Source organism: Amblyomma maculatum, chromosome 3 (assembly GCF_055883805.1).
Source record: "Amblyomma maculatum isolate TAMU_Amacu chromosome 3, ASM5588380v1, whole genome shotgun sequence".
Classification (NCBI taxonomy): domain Eukaryota; kingdom Metazoa; phylum Arthropoda; class Arachnida; order Ixodida; family Ixodidae; genus Amblyomma; species Amblyomma maculatum.
In genome coordinates, this window is record NC_139346.1 from 156,720,363 (window position 1) to 156,743,472 (window position 23,110).

At 43.8% G+C, this 23,110-nt stretch overlaps 4 protein-coding genes across 5 annotated transcripts in view; 2 read left to right on the top strand and 2 right to left on the bottom strand.

The window, feature by feature from the left end:
* Positions 1–69: 69 nt before the first annotated feature.
* On the bottom strand, positions 70–4,643 carry LOC146196578 (bolA-like protein 2). The gene is made up of 3 exons (XM_084598336.1): positions 4,435–4,643; positions 3,960–4,054; positions 70–289 (listed from the first exon to the last, which is right to left on the bottom strand). The coding sequence occupies exons 1-3, from the start codon at positions 4,498–4,500 to the stop codon at positions 184–186; spliced, it is 267 nt and encodes an 88-aa protein (XP_084454462.1). The 5' UTR covers positions 4,501–4,643; the 3' UTR covers positions 70–183.
* Positions 4,076–23,110, top strand: part of LOC146196579 (uncharacterized) — a 21,020-nt gene continuing 1,985 nt past the window's right edge. Inside the window, exon 1 of the mRNA XM_084598335.1 lies at positions 4,076–4,437. The gene's annotated coding sequence lies outside the window, so the exon portion shown is untranslated. The remainder of the gene's footprint in view (positions 4,438–23,110) is intronic.
* LOC146196580 (ATP-dependent DNA helicase Q5-like) lies at positions 4,691–8,452 on the top strand. Its single transcript, XM_084598328.1, has one exon. The coding sequence runs from the start codon at positions 5,237–5,239 to the stop codon at positions 8,033–8,035; it is 2,799 nt and encodes a 932-aa protein (XP_084454454.1). The 5' UTR covers positions 4,691–5,236; the 3' UTR covers positions 8,036–8,452.
* Positions 8,773–23,110, bottom strand: part of LOC146196581 (two pore calcium channel protein 1-like) — a 27,865-nt gene continuing 13,527 nt past the window's right edge. For both annotated transcript variants that reach the window (XM_084598330.1, XM_084598331.1), the window contains 14 exons: positions 22,925–23,105; positions 21,004–21,113; positions 20,541–20,607; positions 20,247–20,291; positions 18,195–18,251; positions 17,986–18,057; positions 17,789–17,861; positions 16,940–17,047; positions 16,335–16,496; positions 16,157–16,251; positions 14,436–14,551; positions 14,181–14,268; positions 13,353–13,549; positions 8,773–11,522 (listed from right to left, as the gene is read on the bottom strand). In XM_084598330.1, coding sequence (XP_084454456.1) covers positions 11,388–11,522; positions 13,353–13,549; positions 14,181–14,268; positions 14,436–14,551; positions 16,157–16,251; positions 16,335–16,496; positions 16,940–17,047; positions 17,789–17,861; positions 17,986–18,057; positions 18,195–18,251; positions 20,247–20,291; positions 20,541–20,607; positions 21,004–21,113; positions 22,925–23,105 — 1,506 coding nt within the window. In that variant the 3' untranslated portion in view covers positions 8,773–11,387. The remainder of the gene's footprint in view (positions 11,523–13,352; positions 13,550–14,180; positions 14,269–14,435; positions 14,552–16,156; positions 16,252–16,334; positions 16,497–16,939; positions 17,048–17,788; positions 17,862–17,985; positions 18,058–18,194; positions 18,252–20,246; positions 20,292–20,540; positions 20,608–21,003; positions 21,114–22,924; positions 23,106–23,110) is intronic.

Genomic DNA, 23,110 nt, shown 5'->3' on the forward strand with positions numbered 1-23,110 from the left:
AGGAGAAACCATTTTGACAGCATGCATGTCTTGAGCCACACTTCACTTCCAAAGGAACAAGACTCATCATCAAGCTGGTGGACAAAAATTTACTGTATTGATTGCGCAGCAGTTTCCATGGTGTAAGCTGTACGAAACTGCATGTGTGAGAAGGCAGATGTGGTTAACTAGGCATTACAATAATTATTCTTTACTCTCTTTCTTCTCTTTCCACTGTTCTGGTGTCCAGGTCTTCTGTGAGAAGGCATGAATGACTTTCAGCTCTTCGCCGAGGATAGTGTTGACCATTCTGAAAACAAATTAAATGGCATTGTAGTATACCCACGCGGGACCTGAGGTGGCAGGGTCTCAAAGTGTGATAAATTGCTGCACTATTTCCAATGAGCAGGGGATACACACCATGTGCAATTACACTGCACAAAGCGAAGCTTGAAATCTGTTCTCCAACACTGTTAACTGGAGTCAAAGTCTCGTAAATGTGCTTCCGGTTATTTTATCGATCACCTTTTAAGAGGCCCAGAATCACCTTTTGTCCAATGTGCAATATTTTCCCTCATCTCTTCCCTTTACAACATTGCAATTAGCGTGTAACAGACAAGGGACAGCGACAGAAGGTAAACGCACCAACTAGCCCAGCTCTCTTCTCTAAAATTCCCTCTACAGTGCCATAACTTGCTAGATCACCCACTCCAGTTCTTGTTGGATTCCAAAAATGGGCAGGGCTGCAGGTCTAGTGCAGGTCCACTGTTTGTATAATAAGGCAGTAAAACTATTAGCATCCACCACAGTCTTTTACAGATCTAAAGGAAAGCTGTACAGCATTCCTATGTACTTAACAGTTACAAGAAAAGTCATCTTGGTCCAGAGTTCGAGCCCAGTGCGATTGCTGTCTGGGGCAGTCGCTCAACTATGCGAGCTAACCAGGATGCTGGCAGAACTGATGGTAAGACGAGAGCGAATTAACAACTCTTCAAGTAGGATTGATGCTGGTCCAAGACGCATTTTTCTTCAACGCTGATGTTTCTCGGAAAGCTTCATAGCCATATGGCTGCGCTTGCATGGATGCTAATCAGTAATTACTCCCTTATTACAAATCTGTTCAGCCTTACGGGATCCCTTAAATATTTGACTAATGTTGTTACCACTTTATTGTTTATCAATTTGCTCTTGCCTTACCATTTGTTCTGCTAGCTATCCTGGTCAGCTCATCTGCTAGAGTGACTGCCCCAAACAGGCAATGATCGCAGGTTCGAGCCCTGCCTGAGGACTTTTATTTTTTTATTCTTTTTTAAACTAAGAGGTTTCTGAGAAAGCTGTATAAGTTCCTTTGTGGTGGTGATATATGACTATGCTTGGGCAAATGCTAATGAAAATTCACTACCTTATTACATGTCTTGTGATTGCTTTTAATTTTTTTATTGCGCAAGTTCGCTCTTCGGCATAAGGGTTTAAATATATTGATACAGGCCTGTGGCAGCAATGAATGCCAACAGCTCTCGGTGGTGTGGGCCATGTGTCCATACCCCTGTGTCGGGTGGTCTGGTAGGGTGGTAAGAGCGGCTTCTAAGGAGTGCTTTGCGGGCCACGCGAAGACCAGGACAAGTTGTTAGGAAGTGGTCTAGTGTGGCCTCCATAGCAGGGGCTGGACAGAAAGGGCAGTTCATGGGAGCAGTCTGGCTGGCCCAGGAAGATTTTACAGCAGGCTTAACGCAGCACCCACGCAGATTCTTCTCAGCGCCACCTCCTCACGGCGAGTTAAATCGCCGGGAAGGTTTGATCCAAATGGTGGAATTAAAGCATGCGTGAAGCGGCGAAGAAATTCTTTTGCAGGCACTATGGCATCTCCTGCGGACAACTTTAACATAGGCAGAGGATATGTCACTTTCTGGGAACAGGACGCATCATCAGTTTCTGTGAGACTGAGCATAGTGTGGGGAGCCCACACCACAAGCACAGGGCAAGGATATGTTTGCACAATATTGCAGATATAGTTGATGATGTCGAAGGTATTAGCTACGCTCCGTAATGCTCGGACTGCTTGACTCGATTCTGTATGCAAGACCAAAATGGTCGGGGGTGCAGCATATAGGATGTCTGCTAATGTAGACAAACTGTCGTGAATGGCAACGAGCTCTGCTATTAGAGAAGGAAGGTGCGTTGCTTCTGTTCTATATGAACATATGTGGCGTATTTCAGGAAGCAATGGACAAATGAGGGTAGTATGTAAAATCTCATAGAGCTTGCGTTTACATAACCTTGAAGTGCCCTGTAGTGTCTGTGTAACGATCTGGCTCAGCTTCTTGCACCGAATGTTGAACTCGGCGCTTTTCTCATAGCGGACGGTTGTTTGTCATCTGTGGCCGATTCCACGGAGGTTCCGAAGGCGTTGCTTCAAGCAGCATACAAGACGAATCAAAATAATGCGCTAATGCAGACGCTGCTGGAATAGCTTCACGCTTCAGGTAGCGTGCTGCACGACGCTGCTCGACGAGCTCATCAGTGGTGTTCAGCTGGGCCTCCGCTTGGAGAGTGGGAATGGATGTCAGGCGAGGGAGGCCAGTGATGGCTCACATTGCTTCTCTATTGACTGCTTCCAAGCGGTCCCAATCTCTTAATGTGAGACGTTGAAATTGGGCTTGATAGACAAGCCGAGGCTGTAATACAGAATGCACTAACGTTCGAGCCATGTTGCTGCAAGCGCCGCCTGTTTTCTGGGCTATGCGCCGAAATAGGTGCAGTGTACTAGCGACCTTCTGTTGTGCAGATCGAACCCATGGCGCTGCTGAACCAGAACTGTCCAGTTCGACACCAAGGACTCTCATCAACAAAGTGGTAGTGAGCAGATGCCCGTTCAATGACAGGTGTAACGGTGCTTGTAAAAGCCTGCGTCTACCCCATCGGTTTGTGATAGACATAAAGTTTGTGTTTTCTACTGAGAGGGCTAGGCCAATTTTCGTGCACCACTCAGATGTCTTGTCAAGAGCAGTCTGAAGGCCTAATTCTTGGCGGCTTAGATCCGTGTGTAGTGACCATACTGTGACGTCGTCTGCATACATCAGATAAAATATATCCGGAATGGTTGCTAGTTGCCAGGCCAAAAGTAGGAGCGCCATGTTAAATATTATTGGTGTCAGCACGGATCCTTGAGGCAAACCCCTCTTTACGCTGAAGTGTCCAACACGTTCTTTACCAATCCTTATGGAAATAAAACGGTCTTCTAAGAATGATCTTACAAAGTTACATACTCTGGGTGGGAAACATAGCCAGTGTAGAATGGCTAGAATCGCTGAGTGGCTGACATTGTCGTAGGCCTTGTGGATGTCCATTGTTAAAATGGTCTGGATTTTGCGGGATCTTCCTCCTAATAGTACCATACTTGAAAGGTGTTCCAACCCATCTTCAGTGCCCAAATGAGGGTGAAAGCCAATCTGAGCTGGACGGTACCAGTTGCATCTTTCAAGCCACCATGACAGGCGCATAGCTAACATGCGTTCTAGTAGCTTGCAAAGTTTGTGACTGCTTTCATTGAAGGAAATGTATTATGGGCTAATAAGAGTAGCTCGGGGCTGCATCAGAGATTTCAATTGTAGTACATCATTCATGGAAATCGGTGAATGATGCTGAGCGTCGATTCGCACAGTATGCAGGAAGCAGTGAAAGTTGGCTGTATTTAGTATTTAGATGATCATGCGATCATTAAAAAGAAAACGAAACAGTAAATGCAGAGCTAGGCACGGGTTCTCCTGCGTCACTGAACACGAGGAATCCTCGTGTCATTCACTGGCTCTTGTAAAAGGGAAGTTGCAGCACGCCTTCCAGACCTAGTATCTTTGGGCAATTAAAGTCACGGTTTTTTGCAACAAACACTTCGGGCCAGTGACAGAAGCTGTTGCCACTGCGATTAGTGTGCTGAATTGCTGCCGAACATAAAAATATGAGATGCCACATGGATAGAGTACCTGTGTCTTTCCAGGAGGCCCTTTCCTTCGAACTTTGGTGAAACGATGACAGCGTTGAACTTGGCGCCACATCCGTCCGAAATATCCTCGATGTCCTGCAACAGTTTGTTTACCACTCGCTGAGAGCCAGGCATATATTGAATGAAAAACGCAGTGTCGCGCAAACGATTACGGCGTTTGATTACCATCCAAAACACCTACTACTATAGTGGTTACACTCGCTGCTTATTTACAAGTTATTTTGTAACAAGTGGAAACGGCGGAGCTCTGCGGAGGCTAGTTGGATATTACGCACTAAGAATGTTCCCGCTCGTCTTTGCGCTGGAAGCTATACAAAGCCGCGCTATTTATTTTAGCTGATTAGCAGATAAATACAGCCTGCAAACGCAGTCCATTCATCGACTATGCAGCACTGTAACCACTGTAACAGCAATGAATTAAGCGTGGCCCTTTGCCAGCTACAGCCATCACTCACCACGTGAGTAGCTTCTAGCTCCTTCTCAAGTTTTTCTTGTATATATTCCTTTGTATATGCAGGCATTCTGTCCGTGCCTTTTTCTTCGACTATCCTTAAATACAGAGGTGCGAAGACTTCTAAAGCTGCGTGATGGTTTGATCGCTGTCGACTTTCACGAGTTGCGAGCAGTCAAACTCGAGTGACAGCGACCAGCGCCCCCTGCTACTCGTCGGTTCATAGTTTATCTGGATGTGCATGTTTGCTGTCTTGGCCAAGTCTGGGCTGCCTGCTGCCGCTTACTACTCGTCACACGAAAGCATGAGCGCGCAACGTCACACCGTCGTCGGCGTTCGATCACAGAACATTTGCAAAGTTACTAGGCTCTCTGGACGTGCTTTTCGTGCGCATATCACTCGGGCACCCGTAGCTCTCACAGTTGCGGGTCAGATGCAAGCCGTACGCTGGCGGTTGTGGTAACGTTTACCTTACCAAGTGCATGCTGCAACGCAGCTACTTTCGTGTCAGCTTCATTCGTGGCGGCCTCATCTTTCATCGTCGCTTGGCTGAACCTCTCTGGAAGATGCCGTCGGCTTCAGCTACTGTGCATCGAGTGCGGCTGCGACAAGTTCTGTGAACTCCACCCCGTGTGTTCGTGGTTTGTTCACGGAAGACTGAACGCCTTGCAGTGAAGAGTGGTAGCTCTTTCTGCTAACGTGAGCCGGGTGCGGGCATTGCATGGACTGATCGAAAGTATTGATGACATATTGCGCTGTTCCGGACTCGGGGTGCACATTTAGCTAGCTACCTGTGAAGGTATACCATGTCGGAGTCGAGGAACGAAGACTCCGAGGTGCCGGCGTCGGAAGTCATCATGGACCCGGACAAGCTGTCGCACGCCCTGGGAGATGCCCTGGCGAAAGTGTTTGGACACAAAGCTTATCGTAGCGGCATGCAAAAAAGGGCAGTCGAGGCTGTGGCGCAGTGCGGCCAGGACGTGTTCGTGTCGATGCCAACCGGTGCTGGCAAATCGCTCTGCTTCCAGCTGCCCGCCGTGGTAACGCCAAAGGACAGCGTAACCATAGTGGTGTCTCCCCTCATAGCACTCATGGCAGACCAACTGCACAAGTTGAAGACGCTGGGCATTCGAGCGGAAACTATCAACTCGACCATGAGCTCCTTGGAACGGCAACGCGTCAGGCGCGACCTGATGAGCATGAGACCAGATACTCGTCTTCTGTACGTGACGCCTGAGCAGGTAGCGAGCGAAAAGTTTCAGGCTGTCCTCAGCGCGCTATACAAGATCGGCAAGCTTGCACGTTTTGTCGTTGACGAGGCGCACTGCGTGTCCGAATGGGGGCACGACTTTAGGCCAGACTACCTCAAACTTGGCAAAGTGCGCGACCTGTTTCCCGACGTTCCTATGGTTGCTGCCACAGCCACTGCTTCTGCCAAGGTCTTCGACGACATCCTTGTGCAGCTGAGGCTGCGGCAGCCTGTGGCCATATTCAAGACATCCAGTTTTCGTGCTAATCTCTACTATGATGTCGAATTCAAGGAGGCTCTTGACGAGCCTTTCGAAAACCTGAAAAACTTTGCATTACGTGCCCTTGGTGACGGTTGGGAGGAGGAGGATACTAAGCGGAGGGGAAGTGGCATAGTGTATTGTAGAACGCGCGACGCCTGTGAAGAAGTGAGCATGAAGCTCACTTCACTTGGCCTGATCACAAAGCCGTACCATGGGGGCATGAAAGCAGCAGAAAGAAAAGAGAACCAAGATGGATGGACCAAAGGCATAGTGCCAGTAATTGCTGCTACAGTCAGCTTTGGAATGGGTGTAGATCGTGCCATGGTGAGATTCGTGGCTCACTGGTCAGTGCCACAGTCTGTTCCTGCATATTATCAAGAGTCTGGCCGAGCCGGACGTGACGGAAGGCCATCATACTGCCGAATTTATTACTCAAGGCAGGACCGCAAGTCAATTTCCTACTTACTCAAGCGAGATGCAAATGGGGCAAAGACCCAGAGGGCAAAGACTGTTGCCGAGATGGCCATCAAAGCATTTGAAAAAATGGCTGAATATTGTGAAGGAATGACCTGTCGTCACAAGGTACTGTGCAGGGAATTTGGAGATGATCTCAAAAGCTGTGGGAGAAACTGCGACGCTTGCACAAAACCAAAGCATCTGGAGGCCAGGCTGTCATCATTCAAAGCTACTCTCTTCTCTGGGACAATTAAGAAGGAAAGCAAAAATGGTTTTGACAATGAGCTTTACGGGGGTGGAAGGTTTGGCCAGAAAATGGAAGCAGAAAGCTATGATGCTGATAGTGGAAGTGATGGTGAAAGTAATGATAAAGTGGCAGCTGCCGCCCTTTCTAGACTTATTCAGGACGAGTTTGGGAAACGCCGAGGGACGAAATCTGAACAGCCAAAGAAAAGAACCATCCCCAAGAACTGTTCTGTCCTGGAGCCTAAGTGCTCTGCAATCAACGAAGTTTCTGTTGAAATGCGACAGGATTATGTCACAAAGCTGAAAGCGGAAATGGAACGAAACTATGCGGCATACGAATCCTTCAACGATGAGCCGCAGCTGACTCCAAAGGAGATTAAAAACTGTGCTGCTGAGCATGAACTGATGATATTTAAAACAAAGAAGAATGTGCACATGTACAGGAAGGAACTGGTGCACTTGTTTGTCGCGCTAAGGGAAGCCACACGGGCAGTAAAGCTTCACGACCTACTTTTAAAGTATCATGAACCTAAAGTTTCAACCAAAGAGCCCGAGGCCAATCCAGAGAGATTGCAAACCATCTTGAATTTCTTTTCGTCTGCCAATAGTGATGCGTCATCAACATCTGAGGAGAGCAGACCAAGTAGTGCCACTGACTTTTCGAGCAAGCCGGCGCACAGTGCTGGGGAGGAAAAAGTGGCCATTGACATTTTAAAGCCCACGGAAGCAGAATACTCAGATAATTCCTTGCTCAGTGAAAGCAGCCCCTGTTCCTCCAAAACTTCTGTGCCGAAGCAGCCAGGTTTGCCTGCCAGTAAAGGCCACGTGGTGTCACCAGAAGCAACCCCTCCTAACTCAAGTTGCAGCCCAAACCAGGACATGGAGAAAACGGCTGAAAAGATAAGATATTTCTTTGAGCGGTCCCCCATGAAGGGCAAGAGGAAAGCTGATGGAAAACCAGACTCGAAAGCGTCTCCTTCCAGCAAGAAAACAAAGGTGGACTTTCGTGAGGAGAAACTCGACGCACAAGAGCGGTCTCGGCATTCTGCTGACTCAACAGAATCTAGCACATCTAGGCATAGTAGCAAGAAGCACCGGGAAAGGGACACGGAGCACAAGTCAGCCAAAGCAGGTGACTCCTCGAGTCCCAAGAAGCACGCCACCAAGGAAGAGCTGAACCGAGCTGCAAGAAATATAAACCGGTGTCTGTACCCAAAGTACAAAGACAATAGACTCTCAAAGGAGCTCTTCAAGAAAGTCTGTAAGCTGCTTTCACACAAATTGGTCTCTGAACAGACACTGAATAAGAAGGCGGCTGCAAAGGCAGTTGACAAGCTCTTTGAAGGCCGAGACATTGTAACAGAAAGTGATGTCGACAAGATGTTCTCCTAAAAAGAGTACCGGTGTGCATTTCGGCACCATTTGTGCCAGCAGGACTGCTTGTTGAAATGGGTGTCACTGACAGTGTAGTTTCCATTGACGCACTAAGATAATTATGCAGCATATGTGTTTGATACTTTTTTTTTTTTTTTTCTTTCACCTCTTTACACATTGGAAGATGTGCTGACTACTCGCTAATATGATACGAAACAGTTAAGTCGTTATATTCTGGGAATTTCTATAAGCAGAGACCCCTTGTTATGTGGCATTAAATGGTAATAATGCAAAGGTTGATGTTTTAGATTATGCAAATTAAACAAATTGCAAATTGTATTGCAGTTTTAGTTGAACAAGTTGTAAAGGATTACGGTGCTGCTGTGCTTCTTCAGTGTTTCACTTGCCAATTATACTTGGGTAGTTATGCCATTATTATCAGACTCCTCCAGTGTCATTTCTGTACCCGAAGTTACCAATTTTCAGGCAACTGTTTCATCAAATGTATAAAAGAACTTTAAATCCTAGAGCTTTCTGTAATGAAAAACGTCTGTATTTGTGTGGGTTGTACCTGGATACCCAGGAGACTATACTGCGATGAAGCAGAATGCAGTGACCTGAATGCAGTCTTGTAACGCTAAGTGAGCTCTAAGCCAACCAACCATGTTGGCTTGTTGACTATTATGCATTGAATCTTTTTTACAACTTGGCATTTTTTTTTTTTAAATGGTTATCTAGGAATGTAAGGCAACATGTTGGGAGAAAAAAGAACCTTTATTCACAGGTATACTTTCAGGTAAGCAAAGCATAGAGGTGACGTGCACTAGTGGTAATGTGCAGGTCCAGTTTAGAGTAAAAAAAGATCAATGCAGTGACGTACCCAAAGCGGCGAAAGTTGCACCTCATGGCTGGCACAGCTCTGTTCTTTGGAAACAAACATGCCCGACACCTTTCTTATCAACGTATTTGCAATCGCAGTGCCGAGCTTTAATAGTGTTGCTCCAAAAACGTATCAAGAATTTTTTTTTTAACTCTTAACTGTATGTGGTACTGTTCCAGGTCTAAAACTAGTGAAGACTAGCAATCGCTATAGAGTTTAATGTCTGCAGTGTTTGATAGTTTCAGTGTAGTTACGTGGTACCTCCTTACAATGCCTTAGTGTAGATAGAACTGGGAAAAGCTATACATTAATGGCACTGTTATAATTGCACTAATGGGACATGCTGAAATCATTTGACATATTTGCAAACACTTTGTTTTGTGTATTTTGGCATAAGACAAGCGCCGGAAAAATGTGGGCACACAATACAGGTGGTTTTGAGTGCCCATCTAAAATGCCTCATGGTTATTGGAAACCTTAATGTAAGAAATGGTAAATAATAATGGTAAATAATAAAAAAGAAAACTGGTAGTCTTTACGAGACTGGCATTGCTAAAGGTTATAACGCCAAATTGTGCCATTGTTAAGAGGACATCTTTTCTTTTTCTTTTTTTGTGCTAGCGGTTAATCTACAAATGGGAGAGAAAATGTTGTGAAAAGGTCTTGAAAGGCATGATAACAAGGTAAAATCATACTAGAAAATATGATGAAACAACAACAAAAAAAGTTTTCCAGCAGTTTTAAAAAGATGCTGCTTGTTTTTAAAAGCCAACTTTATTTGCAATATCCATATGCAATTGGTGAATTTCATAGTTTCTAAACTGCATCACAGTGTGACTTCGTTTCCTACATAATTCCCCATGAAGCACTGCATCCCAGTGAGCTGTACCTATGCGGCATTGCATGTGCTGTGGTTTTAGACGTTATAGGCAGCTGTGTTGGGTTAAAATAATGGCATGGCCATTCTTAGACATTCTTTCAGCTCTCCCAGACCAGTCTAGAGTGTGCTATGGTGCATTAAGCGATACCGATGCTTTGTATAAAGTGATCCAGCTCCAGCCCAAAGTGAAAATGGGATGATGGGGGGATTTTGACACAATAGTATTAAAGGTCCCGTTCTACAGAAAATCCAACTTTGTCGCCTGTGAGCGAAAAATCACGGGCTTAGCTCAGGTAGGTGATTGTTGCCAGGTGACATGACCACATACAAATCGGTCGGCGGGCTGTGCGACATTGCAAGATCATATGTAATGGCAGGAGCTGCCAACTTTGGCTTCTACTTTCAGATAGATAGGGAGGACCCCTGAGCAAATCTCTTATACATGCAGGCACGTCCGTACGGCTTGATTAACGCAGTGCTTCTACAGATATCTATGGGTTGGGTGGCCTTTTATATAACTAGGTGGCTTGTGACTATGTTATTGGCAAAGTGGCTACACGAATGAGAGGCTGCAGACGGGAGCCATTAATGATATTGCGTCGTATGTTTAAAGGCAGAGCTAAGCGTCCTACCATTTTTATCTTGTATAAACCTGTCCAAAGACCATGCAGCAGCTGTTAAAACTATCGTGCACACAGTCTGCTAAAAGCTAATATGTCAAGATTTATCCTTCACAAACATAGTCGACCTTCTACGTTATCGTTTGTTTGTGCTTGAAAGTACCAGATGTTTCAAATTCAATGCTTCTTAATGCAACGGTTGCTCCATAATGGCAGTGCTGTCATGACATGAGGACATTGTCTATATGTAGTGCTAACGCAATGTGATTGCACAGCAGGTTTACATTTCAAGCCACTCGTGTTAGCCTACTTGTACTGTGCTCTCCTTAATCCTGAGGATTGCACCTGTCAACCTGGTCATATCACTTAGCCTAAGATTAAAGAAAAATTTGCCCATGTTAAAAAAATCTATACATATGAAGCTGCTCTTAAAGTGTGTGTAGGCACGTGCCATCTGAACCCTGTAGACCGTAGAAGGGTGTTGTTTACTGTCCACTCTTTGCATTCATTCTATAGGAACCCAAGGACCACGGAGCGGCACCGTGCTATCTACAATGATGAGCATGCAGTTAGTCAACAGCTAACACAGGCACTTGTGTCTCGTAACAAAAAAAGCCCTGAAAGCCAAGTTGTATGGCCTGCAAGCTTTCACAGGGAAGCATGGTATGACATTAATGTGCCTCACTGCAATCAGACAGAATGTAGATATGGGTTGCATAATTTTTACCTACTTGTAAATATTGGGATTACTTCACAATATAAAAGAGCAGGCTTTGATATCTAGGCACAGCAGAACAAGCGTAATAAAATATGCATGTTTTTGTGGTTTAGTAAATGAAGCTTGATGTGCAGAAAGGAACAGGAACTAGCTCAGACCAGTGCCAAAGCCAGCATTTCAACTGGCAGCAGTGATCTTGTGGTAATGAGCAAGATGTTGACACCAAACGATGTGCTATACAGCTGTACATGTCATACTGAGGCTGTTTGTAGTCATAAGGTAAATGTTCGACGATTTGCATTGTTTCCTTCCCAACGGTTTCCACCGTCGGATTCGGGGCTTTGCATGTTAAGAACAAGCCACTCATTTGAACGCCTTTCCTCCAGCTCTGCATGGTCGAGCCACTCCTGTCAATAAAAAAGACAAGTTTATGTAATTAGGTATATATTCTCATAGATATCTAAAGCTGGCACAAAGTGTACCTGGCAATGGTTCATGCAACATACCGTAAAAAACCCGCATATAATACGAGGTGTAATTTCGAGATTGCAACAACGGGGAAAAATGTTCGAGGAAAGAATAAAAAAAAATTTTTATTTGCACTACATTTCACGGCTGTCCCGTGAATCGAACACGCTTTCCCGTCCAATACAATCCCGCACCAGGCATTGATCAGTGCTGCGAAGCTTCGATGTGCCGGTGCTGGTTCGCTCCCCTTCTCGCGTACAATGTGATCGGAGAATTTCACGTCCAGTGAGGAGAAGAGCAGCTCACATTTGCCGGCTTGCAATCGCGGAAGCCGCATAGTCCTCCGGCTGTTCTAAAATCAGTAGGTGTGACGGCAGCGCACGAGTCGTTGGCTCATTGGCTCTGTGCTCGCACCCGTTCACGTCTAGCACTGTGCGCAATGCGCGGCGTGTGCGCCTAGGAAGTGTTCTTAGATTCGAGGTTCTCGCGATCGTTGTCATCAGGTACGTATATCGTTTGCCTAGAGTCCCTTGCTAGAGAAATCTTTCTGCATAAAATCTTCTTTGGTACCACTAAACGCGTTCGGTATTCTGCATTTCTCCAAAGTGGTACCGATGCGCTCCTTCAGGAGGTACCTGCCAATGTTTCGCGATTCGGCTGTAGGACATAGTCAGAATGGCTGGAGAGACGCGTGTGAGAGGTGTACTCTGCATGCTTCAGGTCACATGTGCGTCGCGGGCACCGTGGTCGCGATGATTGCGGGGTCAGCGTGGTGAAACCGAAACCATGGAAACTCTGCTGACGTCATAGCAAGACAGCGCTTCCTCTTGCTGGGAGCCTGAAGCTGACAGCGCTGATTAATAACGTGGCCAGAACTTCGAATTTAGGCTGAAATTTGCTTGGATCTACACATAATACGAGGCAAAAATCTGACACAATAAAATCGGAAAAAAAGAAACAAACCTTGTATTATATGCAGGTTTTTACAATAATAGGTAAATAAAACTAAGGTAAGCAGTAAATACTAGCTTCAGTCACCAAGCTAGCCATGCAGTAGCTGAACAGTAAATTGAAATTCTACGTGAAGTTTTGAAACAATGCTTATTTAGAACAATGGCATTGGCAATGGCCAAGTCAATCTTGCTGAAGCATGGAAAAATTTGTTCAGTTGAACTGATCTGAAACAGGATGGGCACAGTCATTTATTTGTCTCGGTTGTGCGTACGCCACTCTTGCCTGCGGATTTCTTAGTTGAAAAGTATATATCCTCCGCAAGGCCCTTTTTGCAGTGTGTATTTGGAATTCGAATTAAGTGATGTATTTGAAACCTGAGTTCATACGTTTCAACCACATCAGCAGCATTTGATCCTGGTCTCCGGGCACCATAATCATCGTCACCACATTATTCTATTGTTATTAGTACCGTCCTAGTTATGCGACTTTCATTTTTTTTATATATATAAGAATGCAGCCTGAAATTGTGACGTCAGCTTGTTTAAGATTCCAAAAAAAAAATGCAAACACAGGGCTTCCCGAGGTGAATGTGTCAGCCATATATACAATGGGTTAAGTACTGTTAAAGCAGTTTTCCCTTTTTTATTTTACTGATTATCCAGCCGGTTCGGTCATTCCTGCGAGTAGCTTAGTGGATTCATTTGCTGATAAGATGATGTCAGGAACAGCTTCTACAACACGGTAATGTTTGTGCGAAGCAAAGTATACATGCATTTTCACACCTCGTTTCTGGAACAAGCAATATTGCGCTGTACCTTTGTTTCATCAGCGTACATCTTGAGGCAGAAGGAAAACTTCGTTTTCCAGCGCACTCCTCGAAACACGAGTTTCTGTGCACTGCTATCCATGTCGTAGTTCAGCGGCTGCGGACTCCTGGACACGTCAGCAGGTGCATTGCAGAACTGCAGCTCTGCCCTTGACATTGTCGTCTCCACCCTCACCAGGTTGTCATCTGCATTGAATGGCGGGGGGGGGGGGGGTGAAATTATGTGCGAATTTTTTTGGCGCCACGTGTGAAACTGCCCACACTATCAATGTCAAAAATGAAGGTCTCTGAAAAAAGAAACAACCTCTGGGCCACTTTGTGTGCAAATGGGAAAGGTAGTCAGTGATTCGATGGCAGCTCTGTTGCATTTACTATTTCTCTCCATGACAACTTCAGACAGGGAAGAAGGAATGCCTGAAGCCTTGCTGTCCATGGCATAAGTACTAAGAGCGCATAAAGTTTTCATCTCATGGAAATTGTTCTGGCAGTGTTTGAAAAACAGCTCATGTCATTTGTAATCAACAGGCTATCAATAATCATAACAAGTAAGCACCACACAGATGCCACACTCTTTTGTGGCACCATCGCGTTTTTCTCCGCACCATTAATTACAACTTATGAAAAGTAACCTCTTCAAGTTGCCAAGCTTTTCAAGAGCTTTTCTGAAGTTTGTAGGGAAGTATTTTTTGCAATGTCATAACTTGTAGTGGCTGCACGTGACAGCAGTTATAGCAATGCCTACAGTCAAAAGCACAGCAGTTTGCAACAGCTTATGACAGACCAGTTTTTGTAACGCCAGAGTCAAATACCAACTCACCTTTGCTGCCTTTGCCTATCTTCATTTTGTACTGTATTCTGAATATGAAGGCCTCCAACACAAAGGCCACAACAATTTGCAGGACAATCTGAGCGGTGAAAGAGAAGACGTAAATGGTCATGTTGAGCATATTGGGATACAGTAACATAAAATCCACTCATTCACTTCAAAATGTATTGCACAACAAAACAATGCACTCTGTCTCGCTCTGTGTTGTCCCACAATAAAAAACAATTTTTTTTTTGTTCAACTCACCATAGTGATCAGATAGAAGGACATGAAGAAAAGACGACTAAATTCTGATGTAACTGCCACATATCCATCCATGATGATAAACCAGTTGTTGACGGCCATCAGGGCAAAAAGTGTCACTGCAAAGGTCAGAACGCAGCAGGACAGTTACCTTTTTATTCATTTTAATTTCTTTTAATGATTCATTTCTGGATGATAACCAACATCTATGTTCCCATAGGATTTCAAGTCTGTTTTCAGATCGTAGACAGAAATTTTTCATCATCGGCAGTCCTTCCAACGTAATAAATTGTCACTGGAAGGGAAAGGCGCAGTATCTGTCACACTTGCTTTTGCGAACACCTGAACCGCAAGTAAGGGAAGGGAGGTGGGAGTGAAAGAGAGAAAGAGGAGCCGTAGTGGAGGGCTACAGAGTAATTTCGACCACCTGGGGATCTTTAGCGTGCGCTGACATTGCCCAGCGCACGGATGCCTCTTCATTTCGCCTGCATCGAAACGCAGCCGCCGCCGGTCTGGATTAAACCCGGGTGCTCCAGCACAGTAGTCGGGCATCTTAGCCACTGCACAACTGCGACAGCGCCCTTCCAACATAAAAGATTTGAGTGAAATTATTAAATATGCAAAAAATTTTCAAAGAAGGGGGTAAAGCCTTTTACCAGTACATTCAATGCACTTTGAATGCTGTCTTTACATTTGTTCATGCATGCTTGTACAGCTTGGGTACAGTCTGGTACACTCCTCGCGTATGTAGCACACATTTAGATGACAAAGGAGGAGTGAGAGAAGGTGCATAAGCGTGCCTGTCTTTTCTCTTAACTGTGTGGATGGCCACCAGTTGCAGAAATGAGTAATAGTAGAATTAGAAAAGTCAGTGGGCTTAGTATGTCATTGTTTCGCTTGTTTCGAATTCAGGGCTGAAACAAAGGAAGATAAGTTTATCAGAGACATTGGAAGGTAGCACTGTGGCAGTGTCCCAACATTTCGAAACGTTAGCTGTTGAGAAGATAGTGCTTCATTGGCCTTGCTATCTTTCTATACCGAATTTCCCTTTTTATATTTTTTTTGAAGCGAAAGCTTCACTATGCCAGGGAGTTCGAGCCGTGAGGTATGCACAATTTTCATCTTGAGAGAGATTTAGAGGTCAAACGTGTTAAGCCTGGTGGTCGCCATGTGACTTTGGGGCATAGTCACATAGGCCACCAAGTGGCCTGTGATCATCGAAGTCACGTGACCTGGTGGTCGCTATATGGCTTTGGGGCATAGTCGCGTAGGCCCCCAGTGGCCAGTGACCACTGTCAGGGTCACGGTCATGTGAGGTGACGTCAGTGTGACGTGGAGGTAGAGGGGCAATACTGTCAAGGTCGCGTGAGGTGACGTCAGTGTGACGTGGAAGTAGAGGGCGCTAGAAGAGCAATACATGTATAAATAGGAGCACCCGGGCTCCTCCTGCCTAGGTTACAACACTGCACGACATGGGGGAGGACGAACATCCTGCTACAGTAGTGCGTCGGAACGTGAGGAAGGCACATCGGAATGAGGCCCTGAAAAGGCGGCGTGCCGAAGAGCCCAATGAAGAACGGGCTTTACATTTGGAGAAAAGCACAATGTTTTTAACCCAAGCTTGGCAATGAGCATAGCCATTTACAAGCTTCTGCTTCCCTCCTGGGTTAACCTGAGTTAAACCACTAGCTATTTTTTTTTTTCTGTACTTATACCCAACATACCGTAGCTGTTGGCCATATTGTGAAAATTCATCAGGTAGAAGTACCCTGGTCCAGATGATGTATTTGTGGCAAAGTAAACTTCAACAGTTGTGTTCCTGAGAGCAAAAATGAAATATTCATGTCAGTAACAAAGTGTGATACCACAACTTTCTTTTTGTGAACTCATGGTCATGCTTACTTGCAGCAGTCCTCCATGACGTACTGAGAAAAGACCTCTATTCCAATGATGGCAAAGAAGTAGTAGACAATAACAAGGACAAGCCCAACACTGACAAATCTAGGCATCAGGATGAACACTGTGCCTAAAACATCATGGTAGTTCTTCTTCAACTGAAATAACCTGAAAGAAATTAAATGTAATGTTCAAAACATACACATGGCATTTGACCTCTTTGCATAAAAACCGCACAGTGAGGAATACCTTTAAATAAGCTCCTAGGCAAGGAAAAAGAATACAAGAATTTTTTCACTGTACTGTATGCATACTAAAAGAAAATTGGTCAGAAACATGAATAAATGCAACACAAATTTTTCCATAAGGAATAGTAGCGAAAAGAAAAGGCGAAGCAATAGATTTTTAATTTCGTCCCAAGTCTGCCAAAAGTTAGGCATGGCATTGAAAACACAACCCTTTGCCTGGATACCGTCTGCTGCTTGGAGTTCCAGTGCACACTTAGAAATGCAAGCAGGTTGACTATTCATTAGTGCATTTTTCACAGGCAGATGTAGCTGGCACATTACGCAGTAACAAATATTTGATAAAATCGGAAAACATAAACTTACTTGAGAAGGCGTAGTGAACGAAATACGAGTATTCGCAACAGGTTGGCATCCAAGAAAGCACCAATGGACCCAAACACAATAGCAGCCAAGATGATTACAAAGTCAAACCTTGCACACAAAAGAAAAAAAAAGAAGCATGGTTCTTGAGAAGTCTCTGCAACTAAATGCTCATCTGTTCAGTACTAAGCTGAGGCATCTTGAAAACATGAAAACAGTGAGATCTTGTTATGTTAAATGCAGCCAAAGAAAGCTGCAAAGAAGCCGTTCAACTGCCGTCTATAAATAAGAGCATAAAATGATTCCATTTATTAATTAATTAGCTATACCCTCAGAGTACAAGCATACATTATAGAGGAGAGGGGCAGATGCAATGCATACACAATACAAAGATGTTTATAAAATAAACATACACATAGCTCTGAACGTAACGGCAAAACAGATATAAGCATGTGGAAAAAATAAAAGCACACGAAAGAATAATGGAAAGCATGATGAGGTACAAATACTAATGTCTAGAAAGCAGCAAAGGCGTAAAAATTATATGCGTAAGGAAAAATGCACTGAAGACTGAGAACAAGCCTCAATATTCAATGAAAAGGTAGGTTAAGTGCCAACAAAAGGAAAAAAAAAAGAAATCTTGGTCAAGCAAACAACTAGAACAAAAACTATCTTAATGACTGTTAAAAGCAAGTAATGCATACAAAATGAGTGAACTAGCCTCCGAAAGAGTAAGTGCTGGTTCTCATGTAGAAACTAATAGGAGAGAATAGATTTATACTTTTTCTGAATTTCTAGAAACTCTCCCTGGCTATTTCGAATTGCATTTCTATAAATAAATGTCTCACTCACTTGTTCCAGCCTTTGTGGAAATAGTCGGCTGCGCCAAAGGCTGCTATCTTCAGAAGCATTTCGGTGAGGTAAACTGCAACCAAAACATTTAAGAGTTTTAGAAGGGCACATCCTGTTGCCAAGTGTGCAAGCATCTAGAATACAAATGCGTTGGGACCATAACCGTTGGACATATATCGTCTAAAACGAGTACTTGCATATCAATAGCCCAACGAGAAGCCACGCTGAAAATCCAGTTCTGCCATCTCCCAAGAAAGATGACAGCCCACCTGCACAATACCAAATATAGGAACGATGCCAACAGACTTTAGCAAAGTGCACATTTGACTTTGACGCAAACTCTCTTAGCATGCAGCTGCAGGCAAAAGCAAGCATGAAATTAATATAGTCAGAGATGCACTCTTACTTGTCAACTGCGTAATTTCCACTATGTGCCAAAAAAAGCTGGCCGCAATGACAAGATCTGAAAACAAGAGAGAAACTTTGCACTTGTGTTTGTTCCAAGTTAGATGGCTTATAGTAGCAGTAGAAAGGGCCCTTGTTAAAAACAAAAAGAGGCCTTATTTTCTCCAAACAGCGTTGTTGTCAAAGGTCTTTTAATTTCAAATGCAAGCAGAATTAATGAATGTGCCTAAAAATAAAGAAAATTAAGAGGTTGATATCGAGCAGCCATTCCCTGCTATTAAAATATACAACTATGAACACTAAGTTTAAGACAATACCAGTGATGTGTGAAGCTGTAACCAAAAATTGCCTCGTTCAGACTCCAAACTCCTTGTTTTTAGCCTTTCTTCTTTTTCAATTTAAAAGAAAAGATCACTTCAGTTCTTAGATTTCCGTGAAGTTGCGTAAAAATTCTCTTTTCACAGAATTCGATTCTCCAAATGGAACATCACACTGTATTCTGTGTACTACATATTACTCTGGTTTTAAAACTGATGCTTAAAACAATATGTTCTTGAGCTATTTATCATGATGATTCAGCAGTTAGCATGTTCAGATACTTAGCCTGACCTGTGAGCTAAATATCCTTTTCATAATTAGGTCTTGGACTGTCTTGTTTAAACAAACAAAGTCCTCACAAAATTCAGTTTTCTAAATTTGGTTTCAACCAAAAAAGGTCAACCTCAATGGCATGCATAGTAAAGCTGGCTGACTGCTGATAGGAGTTACATTGAGTCAAAGGAAAAAAAAAATAATGAAGTACCGTAAGCCAAGGACATGGTGAGATAGTGGTACTATCGGATTAAGTGCTGTTTTGAGGCATTAGATGCCTTTGCAGATTGGAAGGCCCCACATCCTTACCTAAGATCCTCTTCTAGCAAATCACTGTTGACAGTCATCATCCACATGGGGCAATTACTTGGTTAAACAGGTTTTTCCATTGCACGTAAAGACATTGATGAGAAACTATGCATAATTGTAAAAAACTTGCGAGCACTACAACAGTTAAGCTGCAGTTCCGTCTCTGCTGTCACTGCGCAACCAAGTGACGATCCGCCCTCTTTCTTAATCCGTGGAGTGCAACAGTTTTATGACAACATGGCAGCCCACTTTTTGGAAGTCAATTTCTGAACTAATTTTTGACTTGCAGTGCCAGCTTTTTAATCTTTTTTACATCTATAAACTGCGATACCACTGCCTTCCACAAGTACAGCCCTGTATAAGGAGGACTTATGGGCGTTAATTACTTTTAAACTGAATGCTCATGTAAGAAAAAAAGGCCAAGGTAAACTATATGTGACTTTTAACCGCACCGGTACACAGCACTATACACCACTGATAAAGAAAAATTGTATCTTCAAATAAACACTGAAAAAATATTGCCAAGTTTTCAAACAATGAAAAGCACGAACTTCAACACCTACTCATAATCAACTTATTATTTATGTTCCTTAGCTCTTTACATACATACTTGATAGCTAGTGAGGAGCTCATACACTTTTATTTTACTGTGTAACTACTCAAGCAGTGACTTGCTCTCTATTGCAATGAGCTATAAACGAATAGTGTTAAGTATATTTATCTCTTTTTATAATGTTCAGCCTGAAAAGCTTTCTGGTGTACTGCTCGTAAACCACACTGTCCATTAGGCAACAAATAAACCATGCAGATGCCCAGTTACTTCCAGTACAGTTGATCAAATGTTGAACTGTGTTCCCCGTATCTCTGAGCCAAACAAGTGAGAGCCTCCTGGAAAGTAGTAGCAAAAAAGTTGTCTTAAGAAACCGACAGAGAGTGAGCAGAAGCTGAAAGCATGTACAGAACCAGTAGGCAGACTCACAACGAACGACTGGGCAGAAAAGGTGTGAAGCAAAAATGGACCAGCAAGAGAAACAGGCGCAAGCTTAGAGGCCCCTGGTCAGGAGAAAGCAGGAAGGTTAGAGCAGGTAAAAAGATGGTCACAAGCAACCACGAAACATATTTCTGCACAGTCTAAGACGAGAGTCACACTTACATATGATAACATTGCTCCATTTCCAAGTGATCACTTTGTAAGCACCTGCAGTAAAAAAAAAAAAAAAATTGATGCTCAGTTTTTTCAAACTTGTAAAATTTGCAAGCATAATTCTTGTGCAAAGCAAAATAGTACATCATACAGGTAAGGGCAGTGCAGTGTATGGAACAAAAGTGGGACACGTCACATGAGCTTGGACTGGACTGCGCTGCACTGGCACGTCAAAGCCATGCCCAACATCAAAGTTAAAAAAACAGCTCTGAAATATGAGTGATAAAGGTGTTGCTGTCATACCTTCAAATAGTTTCCTCTCAAACGGTCTCTTCAGTTCATTAAACCAAGGGTAGTCTGACCATTTTCGCTAAAGAAAAAAGAAAAGAGATGCTGTGAACACTGCCAGGTGCTCCCAATCAGTTTCTTCATTGTGAGTAGTCTATTATCTTGCTAGTGTGCCAAATAAAAGAGGTACTGAAAACCCAACTTTATTAAGCCTTGCACCATTCTTGAGAAAATAACTGCTTCTGATATAAATTCATTTGGATATTTTCTCTGAAGCAGAGTTGTAACTGCAGTAAAGATTTTGTGCGGTGTTACACCTATCTGCAGATGCTGTTCATTTAGTAAAGTGCTTAATAACTTGAGCATAGCGTGGAAGGTGATCACTGTTTGAATAACAAAAGTCGCAAAAGGATGACTGCTGCTTGAAAAAAAGAAAAAAAAAAGAGGAAAAGAAAACAAGCACTATGACTTCACTTACTTCCCAAGTAAGCTTGCTGGCTTCATACACTTGAAGGAACTCCTCTTGGCTCAGAAATCCATTCTTGGCCGTGTCCATGCTCTTAAACATCAAGTAGACATCTCTCCGCTCTGCGGGAAATTAAATGCAAAGAAGGCTTCTGGAGACACAAATGGCATGCAGCAAAAAGTGGGTAACAAAAATAACAAGCTCTCTTAGTTTGGCAGGAATGTTAGCAATGACTTTAGGGCATGAATATAAATGAACACCACTAGCTATGACAAGCAGCAGATGTGACCAGATCAACAATGTCCATTTTTTTTTCTGATATGCAGCACACTTCGTTGGTAAGGGTTCATATTTAACCAGCCAAAGGACGAGACACAGGGAAGAAGAGGACAGGAAAAGGCTGGACTAGCAACTGAATGTTCTTCGTTGTTTTCTTCCGTTCAATAAACATTCAGTTGCTAGTCCAGCCTTGTCCTGTCCTCTTCTTCCCTGTGTCTCGTCCTTTGGCTGGTTAAATATGAACGCTTCGTTATCTAATGTCCCTGTTTCTTACTCCCTCCCTCTCATCTTTCTCTTGTGCATCTATGTGTCAACAGGTGTGTTTCGATGGAAGTGAAACGGAGAAGCACCTGTGTGCTGCGCGATTTCAGTGCACGTTAAAAGCCCCAGGTGGTCGAAATTTCCGAAGCCCTCTACTACAGCGTCTCTCATAACCTGAGCCGCTTTGAGACGTTGAAACCCCATAAACCCCACACCAAGCCAAACCAAACCATGGTTTAAAACTCTCCAGTTCAGGATAGTCAAGCAGAACAGAACACCCTTCTAGTTAAACTGCCTGCGCTTCCTCTCTTTGCTGATACATATAATCGCAAAAGACTTACTGCTATTCCAGTGTCACATGTCAGTTCTTACTGTACGGCCTAGTTTAGAACTGCAAGAAATGTCAGCCAATGCTGTCACAAATGGCAAAACTGAAAATATTGATCACAGACCACATTTTCTATGACCCTGCACTTAACTTCCCTCAGCCTATTATACTGAGCCAGGCAGCATCCTTCTAGGCAATTTCTACTCATATCCAGATACTGGATGCACCAGACTTGATCGGTCCAACAGCCCTCATATCCAATATAGTACACATACTCTACATTTCAAACACTTGCTCTTGCACAATTATCTGCGCTGCACACGAATAGTAAATTTTTAATTTAAACTCCTGTGCTAAAGGCAATGCTCCCAGCCCCATTACAACAAACAGCACTAACTGATGATATGTTACATTGTGCTCATGAACATCCTAATCTACTTTCCAAATTGTCTATGCCTTAATTAGGGTCTTACAAAAGCATAGAGCTTTACTATGATCAGACCTGCTAGTCATTTGCCTTAGAACAAACTCTGACCTATTCTCCTTCAGTCTTCATCGTGACCTATAACTGAAGGTAGCTATGAGCACGAATATATAATGCGATGAAGTCTATCTATATTACACCTGCAGGTTCAATTACATGTGTTTACAACTACCGATCCCTGATCCCTTTCCGTTTGCAAAGCCTCTCATTCACACTGGTTCATATTCTGAAAGCGTGCGCTAAGCGAATATGCTCCAATGGGCGTGGCTTAAACACCGCGCTCCAGAAGAATTTACAGTCGCCACCGTCTTGGATTCCATTGAAGCTTTCATAGTCTTTAAACCAAACACTCCTATTCCTGCTTTCAAAGGCATTATTAACAGCAGAAGTTCTGCAATGCTCGCTGTTGCGCCACAACTGCTGATGCAACGGCAAGTGCAGACTGCCAGATTCAGCTGAGATGACATGAAGGAAAAAAATGGATCAGCTCAAGTCACACAGCCATCACGTGTGCAACTCACCACTGCACCACCAAACATGAGACCCTAAATGCAGCTAAGGAATGGAGGAAGAGGGCTCACTGGCACGTGGCTTGTAGTACTTCATGAGGCCCTCAAAGTGGCAGAAGTAGAGGCACGATGGAGAGGACCGGTTGACGAGGAGACGGAAAGCCTGGTGGCAGGCCTTCCTGCGGTGCAGCAGCAGCTTACGAAACTTTTCTTTCTCCAGGGTTGAGAAGCGCTCATAGACGACCGCCAGCACCTGCA

Coding starts and splice junctions, on each gene's coding strand:
- LOC146196578 (XM_084598336.1), bottom strand. CDS start 4,500: ATGCCTGCATATACAAAGGAATATATACAAGAAAAACTTGAGAAGGAG. Junction 4,055..4,434: donor AGCTAGAAGCTACTCACGTG/GTGAGTGATGGC, acceptor AAACTGTTGCAG/GACATCGAGGATATTTCGGA. Junction 290..3,959: donor GGCCTCCTGGAAAGACACAG/GTACTCTATCCA, acceptor ATTTGTTTTCAG/AATGGTCAACACTATCCTCG.
- LOC146196580 (XM_084598328.1), top strand. CDS start 5,237: ATGTCGGAGTCGAGGAACGAAGACTCCGAGGTGCCGGCGTCGGAAGTC.